Raw genomic sequence first — 10,268 nt, 5'->3', positions numbered from 1 at the left:
TTGAAACTTACTAGCTGGGTTTTTTTTTTCTTTCCCCTTGATCTGTTTGTGTTGATCTCAAAGAAAACAGTACAATTGCTTTATTTCCTGTCCTTTACAGCCCGTGTGATTGATGTGTCTAATGGAAAGGTCCATGTTGCTGAAAGCTGTTTGGAGGAAACAGGTGGCCTGGGAGTAGATATTGTCATAGATGCAGGAGGTGGGTACCTGAGAACTGAGCAGCCTGTGTGATATTTTTAGCTAGATAAATTGAAGAAAAGATTTAACTAAGAACTAATTATTACTGCATTCATAAAATTGGATGTTTAAGGATTTGTTTTTAATTAAAAATTATTTAAAGTCTAACTCCTTCCCTGATTCCCATCCTCAACGCTGTTCCTCTGGAAGAGAGCACAGGTTTTAAGCCTTAGGCACTGAAGCTTAAACAGAACGGAGGGGTGGGGGAGGGCGGGAGGAAGCTGTGAGAAAAGCTGTCATCAGGATGAGTCTCCACGGAGGGTCCCTAATACTACATGCCTGCCCAGCCTTCCCTAGGCACAGGTACTGCATAGCTGCCCTCTAGTGGACGGCTGACCTATGTACTGCTATCGTGGGAAACAAGTTTGTCCCCTTTGTGAGCTTTTACATTTAACTTGGATCTGTCTCACACCTAGTCATACACATGTGGGCGGCACCACTCCTCCTGAAGAGTCAGCATTAGGAGCCAGCACAGTGACTGTACTTGTAATTTACTGTACTGTAGCCATTCTGTGTGGGCCTTCCTGATGTTTGTTTTCCAGGATTGGAAGCTGACGTATAAAATCATCAGTGGCCATGAATACTGTACTTCAGTGTGCTCACTTCTCAAATGTGGGCTTCAGTGCATATGATTCTGTAGTTTAATGAGACAGCACTTCATCCTATTGTATGAAGCCAGACTGGTTAGAATTATCATGAGACATACCTTGCTTCCTTCCAAATAAAAATTTATTTTGCATTTAATTTTAATTAAGTCTAGAGTACATTTTGGTATAGTGTAAAGCCAACTAAGTTTGCCTTTTACAAAGAGAAGTGTTTCTTGCTATAAAACATACTGATAAATAAAATAAATTGTCAGATTTTTATAAAATATCTTTTTCTCTTTTTTACTTACCCATTTGTAAGTGAGATTATATAGTAAAGATGATGAACCAGCTGTAAAGTTACATCTGCCACATAAGCATGACATCATCACACTTCTTGGTGTTGGAGGCCATTGGGTAACAACAGAAGAAAACCTTCAGGTATTATCAGAAATAAGAAAGCCTTGCTATTACATCAAGGGAATGTCATTAGCAAAGAGCAGCATAAGTTCTAATTACACCCTGTGCTTAAAAGAATGTAGTTTCTTTTCTATGTTAGGTACGTACTGGTCAAATTCTATCCAGCAGGGAAGTGGCTCAGTTAGAATGAATTACAGTTGTATTTTTAAATTGTATTTCATATTACACTTTTATGGTTGTGCACATGTGTATATGCAAGAGAGGCCAGAGGTAAACATCTGGTCTCTCCCTCTATTGTTCTCCACCCTATCTTTTGAGAGAGGATCTCTCACTGAGTCTAAAGCTTGCCAGTTTGGCTAGACTGGCTGGTATCAAGACCCAAGTGTCCTGTCTCTGCCTTTCTAGCACTAGTTTGACAGCTGTGCCTCTGCACCTGGCCTTTTACATCTGGGATCACAGCTGTGCTGCTGCACCTGGCCTTTTACATCTGGGATCACAGTTGTGCTGCTGCAGCTGGCCTTTTACTGGGTGCTATTGCCTGACCTTGGGTCCTTGTGTCTATGCAACAACCATATTGGTAGCTTGAGTCATCTCCTAGACCCTAAAAATTTTCTTTCCATTAACCTCATAATTGTAATGAAATAATTATAAATAATACTATCATAATTTAGTAACCCAAATTGATATTCCTATATGTGTATATGGATGAATTATCTCCCAAGGATATATTTTTCAACAGAATTCTAATTGAATGTTTATATCATAGCTAATATATAAGTACTATTATAATATACCAGTCCAGACAAAGGTGCCTGATAGTAGTGGACTGAAGGCACACAGAGAAGCTATCACACACATTACCCCACCTCCCCCAGATGCCAGATTGGCCCTGCAACTGCCCTGTTCTATGTACTTCATCACAGCCTAGGGAAGAAAACCTAAGAGTTAACTAATGGCAGGTAACTAATGGCTGTTTAAGCTTGTAGCAAGTGTTGTGCTTCCTACAATGTTTAATTTGTACTAAAGACTTTGTAGTCTGAGCATCTTTGTGCTATTCAACTTAATAGTAGTTGTTTTGTCTTTGTCTCTTCTATCAAAGTTGGATCCTCCAGACAGCCACTGCCTTTTCCTCAAGGGAGCAACGGTGGCTTTCCTTAATGATGAAGTTTGGAATTTGTCAAATGCACAACAGGGAAAATATCTTTATATCCTTTTTTGTACTGATTTGAATTTGAATTGCTAGCTTTGAATTGCCTTGTACTCATAGATTCTTTCAGTGTAACAATAAGAAATTATAATTAGCTGTGAACTTTCCTTGAGTATGTCTGACAGTGTGACATCTTGTATTCATTTAAACATTAAGTCTATGATGTCTGAGTAATGTAGTTCCATTTCACAGGTGGAAAGACTGATGTTCACAGAGGCTACTATTGTGTGCCCAATGGTACAGGGAGCAAGAGACAGAATCATAATCACACCCCAGGGTCTAACTCCTTCTGAACGGGAGATAAATAATGAGACAAGTGGAAATTTTTCTTTTGCTTTTAACCTGGCCTTACCTGATACCTAAATTGGTAGCATACTTAACTTTTATGATGGTGCCATTGCATAAAATATTCCTAAATGCTTACAGTTTAATTTTATAAGTATCACAATGGAACATATTTTTAGAAATTTATTTATTTATTTATTCATTCATTCGTTCATTTATTTATTTATGTGTATGTGTCTGTGTATGGGTCTATACCTGCATGTTGTCTGTGTACCTAGTGTCCAAGGAGACCAAAAGAGGGTGTCAGGTCCCCTGAAACTAGAGTTACAGACACTTATGGCTCACTTGAGTGCTGGGAACCAAACCTGGGTCCTCTGCAAATACCGCAAGTGATCTTACCAATGAGCCATCTCTCCAGACCTTCTTTTTGTCTTTTTTTAAAGATTTATTTATTTATTATACTTAAGTACACTGTAGCTGTCTTCAGACACTCCAGAAGAGGGCATCAGATCTCATTACAGATGGTTGTGAGCCACCATGTGGTTGCTGGGATTTGAACTCAAGACCCTGGAAGAGCAGTCAGTGCTCTTAACTGCTGAGCCATCTCTCCAGCCCCTCTCCAGACCTTCTTATTTATTGTTATTTTTTTCTTAATATGGATATAATATTGATTGCTAGTAACATAGTATGTTAGTTACATTCTTGTTGCTATGACAAGCACCATGACCAAAAGCAGTTTATGGAAGGGTTCAGTTGGGCCTACAGTTCCATAATGGCTGGGAAGCCTTGTCATCAGGGTAGGTACCTGGGGTAACACACCCTTATCCACACACCTGAAGCAGAAGCAGGAGGGGGGAGAGGGAGGGGGGGAGGGAGGGAGAGGGGCACACAGAGAGAGACAGAGAGAGAGAGAGAGAGAGAGAGAGAGAGAGAGAGAGAGAGAGAGAGAACAGTAAGCAGGGATGAGGCCCGGCCTTAGACCATCAAAGCCTGCCCCCAGTGAAGCACTTCTCCCACAAAGATGTACCTTCTAAAGGTTCCATAACTTCTGTAACACCAGCCTGGGACCAAGTCTTCAGACACAGGAACCGGTGGGGGGACATCTTTCATTAAAACTTCCACAAATAGATCATATTAACTCATTTTTTTTTCTCATTTTTGAAACAAAAGAATTTATGGAAACAAGTTGAACCTGTTACCAACTGAATTAACTGATGAATGTTAACTTCCTGTGAGAGCTGAAATCCTGAATATACCGTGTGCATAATGCTTAAGTGAAGAAGACCGTGGCACCCCTGACCAGCTCCCTGCTGGCTGGCTGTCCCACCACTCGTCTTCCAGAGCTTGTGTTCCTGTCATACCTCAGATACTGCTAATCACCCATCATTCTGGAAGTGATTGACAGCTCTAGTTGCTGTGGTACTGCTTTGAATTTGAAAGTGCAAAGCTATATATAAAGAAAAAGGAGTCCTGCCCAGCATCTTGAATGGTTTCTTTACCCCTCTCTGCTAAGTTGAACCTTAACAATCCTTCCATTTACGTATCTTAAAAGACGTGATGGAGAAGTTATCAGCTGGTATTTTCAGGTATGCTAAAACAAAGAATTAAATCATTATTTTTCAATTCTCAAAGAGATAAAATGGGTGTTTATATTCATTCCAATTTTATGGTATATCTAGTACCTATATCTTTTTAATTCACTGTAGACAAATAGCTGGTCTTTCATGTTTCTCAAAATGTGTCTGGTTGTGCACCAGTGAGGATTCCCACAGATAAAGGGCCGTGTGACTTCTCTCCCCCTCGATTCCATCGTGTGTCTCCCTTTTTCCTTTCTTCGTCCCCTGTAGCCAAAGAATTTGAAATAATTCAGAGCTTGACAAGAGAAAAAAAGTACTCTGGTTGTTTAAATTGGGGTTTTATATCAAGTATAAAGTAAGGATTAGATAAAGGGACCAAGTAGTATATTTTTCTTTCAAAACATAAACCCTTTTAACCCAGTGTTGTGGCACACAGGTGTATCATAGCACCTGGAAGGCTAAGACAGGAGTCATGAGTCGGAGGCCATACTGGGCTAGCTAACAAGACAGACCCAGTCTTAAAAAAGAAAGAAAAGGGGGGAATTACTACTTCTTTAAGCCACAGAAATATTAATGGATGAGTTTGTAATTTGGATTTTTCTTTTAAGATACCTATCTAGCTCAGGCTGGCTGACCAGGAACTTGCAGAGGTCCGCCTGCCCCTGCCTCTCCAGTGCGCCACCACCGAGCTGCTTGTGTTATTTAAAGGGAAATAATCAAATGTGTGGTCTACTGCAGCCTGTGATCTGCTCCTCTGTGCCTGTGCCTGACATCTCCAATCATTTTCCCTCCTCAGACCTCTGCTTGATGAGCCCATCCCATTGTATGAGGCAAAAGTTTCCATGGAAGTTGTTCAGAAAAATCAAGAAAGAAAAAAGCAAGTCGTTCAATTTTAATTTTCTTTCCCAGATCTCAGTTGGATGTACCCACACCAGTATATGAAGCCAGTTTTCTTTGGAAATTGTTGAGAAAAATCAAGGAAGATAAAACAAGATTTTATATTTTTAAGCCTGTTTTCCTGCTATAATAAGATGTTTGGTTATTTGACATATTTGAAAAATACTTCCAAAATTAATGTGCAAACAATCCAAAATTTTTTTTTACCATCTGAAGGGAACATTTCAAAAGCTTCTTTTTGTTATTGTATCTATACACTTTGCCTCTGCTATAAAATTCTTTCCATTAAGAAAACTGCTTTCAGCAAAAGCTACACTATTCTATCAATACATCTGTCACATGCTTTTGCAATACCGTTAAAACGTAATTTGCTTTTGTATCAACTTCATTCTCAACACCTTCCTTAACAAACCTTTGATGCCATTATTTTAGCATTTGTACTTTCCGACTTCAAAGTATCTAATCCATTGGCATTTAAAATTTGTTTTTAAATATTCATTCACTTTGAATTTCTCTGAGATCATACAGAATACCTGGTCCTGTAGTAGTGACATAGCATTTGCATAGAGGGCTGGGGTGGTCGGGCACTGGGGACAAGGGTGGAAGAGTTGGCCTGCGGCTAGCCTGAAGCTGGCGGACATTCCCCCTCGTGGGTACTCTGTTGAGCTCGGGCCCATCACCATCTGTCTCAGAATGATACTGCAGCTTCTCTCGGAGAGAAATAACTGCCCATCACACAACTCAGTGTGGTGTTTGCTGTGCATTCTCGCTCCGTTCCCGGGGCTGACACTATGCCCGCTGCCGAGTTGGTACTATATATCCCTTTCCCGACCCTACGGGGTGCTGCGCGCCGCCAAACGTTCTCAGCGACAGGAGAGCGGCGGGCTGCGCGCGCCCGGCCGGAAGCGGCCACCGGGAAATCTGTTGGGCGGGGCGGCACGGCCTGGCACGCATGCTCCGTCGGGGCGGGCCCGCGGCGGGGCGGGGCCTCGGGAGCCTCCAGTCCGTGAGCAGCGCGGGGTCTGGGCGGGGCCGGAGCGCGCGGGAAGCCCCGGCAGGGCTGCGGAGCTGCCTCGGTGCTGCGCAATGGCTGTCTCGGTGCCCGGCTACTCGCCTAGCTTCAAGAGGCCGCCTGAGATCGTACGGCTCCGCCGGAAAAGGTCTCGGGACCACGGTGCCACCGTGCCCGCCCCACTGCCAGAGCCCCGCCGCGCCGCGTTGGCGGCTGGGCTGCCCTTGCGCCCCTTCCCGACCGCGGGCGGCCGAGGAGGCGCCGCCGCGACCGTCGCCCGCAGGAACCCTTTCGCCCGCTTGGACAACCGGCCGCGAGTCTCCGACGAGGCCAGCGAAGAGCCGCTCCGCGGTCCTCAGGGGGCGTCGGGCCCGGTGAGTCTCCGCGTCCGGCAGTCGGCCGTCAGGCATAGGAATGGGCGCGAACAGCCGCCGCAGGCTGATGTCCTGAGCCAGGGCGGGGGAAGGGGTTGGCTGCCCTCGAAGACCTGTAAGGACTTAGGGATACGCGGGAAGGTAGCTCGAAAAGTCCTCAGAACTGGGATGGAAAGCCACAGAATCTGCCTTCTCACCATCCTTCAAGACCTTTTTCTCAGGCACTTGAAATTACTGTGGACGTGTAGTACTATTGAAGATAAATCGGGTCAGAATTTACAAATGTTGGTTTTACCCATAAAGCTTTTTTGGATCTTTTGGCCTAAGATTTATGTATCAGTTATTAAATGCGTCCAAGTGTGGCCTTTCCTCTCGTTTAGATAAGTTCAGGCACAAATCTGCAGTGAAACAAATGGTACTGTATGAATGTGAGCTCCCACTCACTCTCCTGAGAAACTGGTGTGCCAGGTGAGCCCTTACATAGTTCACATTCCCTCATCGCTTAGGTTTTAAAAGGAGAACTCTTTTCTTAACCTCAGCTTCTAGATTCTAATGAAGAAAATAACTTGCTGTGGGAGGACACATCATCTCATGAAAGAACTGGCACAGAACTGTCCCAGGTACTTTTAAAAATTTCATTTCTGGTTTGTGCCACAATGTGTGTGTAGAGGTCAGTCCTTCCACTGTGTGAGTAAAAGGATTGAACTCAGGTTGTCAGTCAGGCCCGAAGCAAGTGCCTCTATCTTCAGAGCCATCTCAGTGGCTTAGCCTAGGAAATACTTTCAAAATGCTGAATATAATGTATATTCTAATAAACATACTTCTCAAAAGCTTTTCCCTTGAAAAAATTAGTTCCAGGAACAAGTTCAAAGTCTGGGACTGTACCTCAGTTTGTAAAATGCTTGCCTAATGTTCAGAGACCTCGGGGCTGGATCCCCAAGAATCACATGAGTCACATGAGACATGATGCTGCACACTTAGAGCTGTCTCAGTGGAGTGAAGGAGGGATTGCCAGGCGTTTGATAGCATCCTCAGGTGCAGAGACAGTTGAGGCCAGCCTGGGACACAGAACCTTCTATGAGAAGAAAAGAGAAACTTGAGAGTGATTATTTCTATACAGGTGTTTCGATACTAGACGTGGGCTCTGGTGGCCAAAGCCTGCTTTGTGCTGGGGATCAAGCCCAACACTTCCCACAAGTTGAGAAGCAGTCTGCCCTCCCTCGCTCATAGTTACAGGCAGATGCAGTTTGCCCCACTGGGAACAGGCTGAGTGCCCAAGACCCTGCTAGTGTTCACATAGTCTTCTGGAGGCGGCTTCCCTGAAAGGATGTTTGTATTCCCTAAGGAAGTCTTTCTGGAGTGGACAATACTGACTTGAGCAGCTAGTTGACTATAATTGTTTTTTCTTTGTATGTTTTTTTTAACTGCAGGTAATGTTTTTAAAACCCTTTAAAAGTTCTACCAAAATTGCTAAGCCTAAAGAAAGAGCTATTGTCTCTAAACTATTGTCTCAATAGCTCTGAGCCTTACAAGATACTTTTTAAATACTAAGAACATACGTGGGCTTAGAGGGAGAAGCAGGTATATCTCTGCATTTGAGGCCAGCCTGGTCTATAAGAGTGAGTTCCAGGAGAACCAGTGCCATGCAGAGAAACCCTCTCTTGGGGGTGGAGGATGGATACTGGAAATATTTCCACTTTGTTGTCTATAGTATAGAAATATGAAAACTCACAAGTGAACCAGGACCCTCCAGCCCCACCCCCACCTTGCTTTGTTCATTTTCTTTATGTCCTCTCCGGTCAGTTCTCTTCCTCCAACTCAAGCTGTCAGGCTTAGTGGCCCGTGCTATTACCTAGTGAGTCACCTCCGTGCTCTGAGACCTCTCAATAGCTTAGTTTACCTCCTGCCAGGCCTTTCAGGTATAATCCATTTTTAATATTAGACCATTCATAAATTTTGACATTTAGCAATCAAGAGTAGAACTGAGATCTCTTTATTAAAAGAATTTCCTTGAAATACTAATTTTTGTGTTCTTTGTTTTCTTAAGAGTCAACGTGTATCATTGTCTGAATTGGACACTTGTTCGTCAGATGGTACTGAGTTACCTGTGGACTGGAGTATTAAAACCCGACTCCTTTTCACCTCTTCTCAACCCTTTTCCTGGGCAGATCATTTGAAAGCACAGGAAGAAGCCCAAGGACTTGTCCAGCATTGTAGGGCAACAGAAGTGACTTTACCCCAGAGAATACAGGTAAGTCTGAAATGACGGAGCCTGAGAGGAAGGGATGTATGTTTGTGTGTGTGTGTGTGTGTGTGTGTGTGTGTGTGTGTGTGTGTGTGTCTGCGTGTCTGCGCATTGCGGGTATCAGGACAGACTCTAAGGATCTAGTTCTGTGTCCCGTTCTCTCCCTCTCTACCTTGTTGCCTTGAAACAGGGATTGTGTGAGCTTGGGGCTCATTTTCTTTAGCTAGTCTGGTGGCCAGCCCAGCAACTCTCCTGACTCCACTCTCCTGTCCTGGGGTCACTGTCAGGCACAGGATAATCTCAACTTGTTGCCTGGGTCCCAAGTTCCAAACTCAGGTTCAAGTTCCAAACTCAGGTTCCTGTAATGCTATTAATCTCCAGCCCCTGTCATCCTAGGCTAGTGTTTCAAATCAAGTGTAGAAGGCTCTTTCCTCAACATAAGCTGTCCTGGCATGTATAGAGTCCAACAGTCGACATCGTTTCTCCCAAAGGATCCTTTCACTTCCTGTTGGTCAGGTTAAGAAGTGCTCAGTACAGCTTGAGACAGGAGATAATCAGTCGTGTAGACAGGCAAGAGGCCTCTCTAAACCATCCTTTTCTTGGGTTTTTAACAGAACATAGACAATTGAATTAGAATAGCTGATGAATTTTTACTGATGTTCTTTACCTAGAACATACTCTTCATTGTTTGGTGGTGGTGGTTGTGGTTTTGTTTGTAAGTTTGTTTTTGAGACAGGGTCTTACTGTGTTGTGTAGCCCTGGCTGTCTTGGAACTCACTATATATACTAGACTAACCTCAAACTCACAGAGATCTGCCTGCCTCTGCCACCCCAGCGCTGGTATTAAAGGCATGTACCACCACTGCCTGGCCATACTGTGGTTCTTAATAAATTAAATAATAAATGAATTCTAGAATGGCCTCAGAGTAGTTTAATTACCATGAAGCAGCTCATGAATGCAGACTAGGTTATAATGGTTTGTTGAAAATAGGACTTGAGATATATTCCTGGATAAATAAATCAGGACAGTTTGTATTTAGCAGGGTTCACTACTTTTGAGGCTACGTGCCCCTGGGGGAAGGATGCTCTTCCGAGGGGGGTGGGGGTGGGGGATTTGGTGCTGTCCTATGGGAAGAGCCTGTATGTCCTCCATGCACACGCCTCGCCAATCATCCAGTAGCTCACCATTGTTCTCAGGGAAGGCAGAGGCAGAGTGTCCCATCCCCGTGAGTGTGCTCTCTCCAGTGCGCGGTCAACACACTTTGCTGTCCAGAAAGCAAATGTGGACTACAGTTTAACCTCTTAACAGTTGCTAAGGTCTCCCTTGTAATTATTGCATTAAAAATTCTTAGACTGAGACAGGTGTGGTGGCGCATACCTTTAATCTTAGCACTTGGGAGGCAGAGGCAGGCGGATTTCTGAGTTCGAGG

General features: G+C 43.9%; 2 protein-coding genes across 5 annotated transcripts in view; both read left to right on the top strand.

Annotated features, from left to right (window-relative positions):
- Cryzl1 (crystallin zeta like 1) overlaps positions 1–5,705 on the top strand; it is a 36,203-nt gene extending 30,498 nt beyond the window's left edge. For 2 of the 4 annotated variants that reach the window (XM_029544655.1, XM_029544656.1), the window contains exons 10-14: positions 101–199; positions 1,144–1,262; positions 2,341–2,446; positions 4,274–4,319; positions 5,107–5,398. In XM_029544655.1, coding sequence (XP_029400515.1) covers positions 101–199; positions 1,144–1,262; positions 2,341–2,446; positions 4,274–4,319; positions 5,107–5,206 — 470 coding nt within the window. In that variant the 3' untranslated portion in view covers positions 5,207–5,398. The other 2 variants (XM_021209322.1, XM_029544657.1) reach the window with 2 other exon arrangements.
- A 512-nt stretch (positions 5,706–6,217) lies between these two features.
- The window catches only part of Donson (downstream neighbor of SON), a 10,030-nt gene continuing 5,979 nt past the window's right edge, over positions 6,218–10,268 (top strand). Inside the window, exons 1-3 of the mRNA XM_021208970.1 lie at positions 6,218–6,593; positions 7,133–7,213; positions 8,641–8,844. Of these exons, the coding sequence (XP_021064629.1) occupies positions 6,294–6,593; positions 7,133–7,213; positions 8,641–8,844 (585 nt within the window). The 5' untranslated portion in view covers positions 6,218–6,293. The remainder of the gene's footprint in view (positions 6,594–7,132; positions 7,214–8,640; positions 8,845–10,268) is intronic.

The sequence above is a fragment of the Mus pahari genome, chromosome 12, assembly GCF_900095145.1.
Source record: "Mus pahari chromosome 12, PAHARI_EIJ_v1.1, whole genome shotgun sequence".
NCBI lineage: Eukaryota > Metazoa > Chordata > Mammalia > Rodentia > Muridae > Mus > Mus pahari.
The sequence above is the reverse complement of the archived record's forward strand: the minus strand, read 5'-3'. Positions and strand labels throughout refer to the sequence as shown.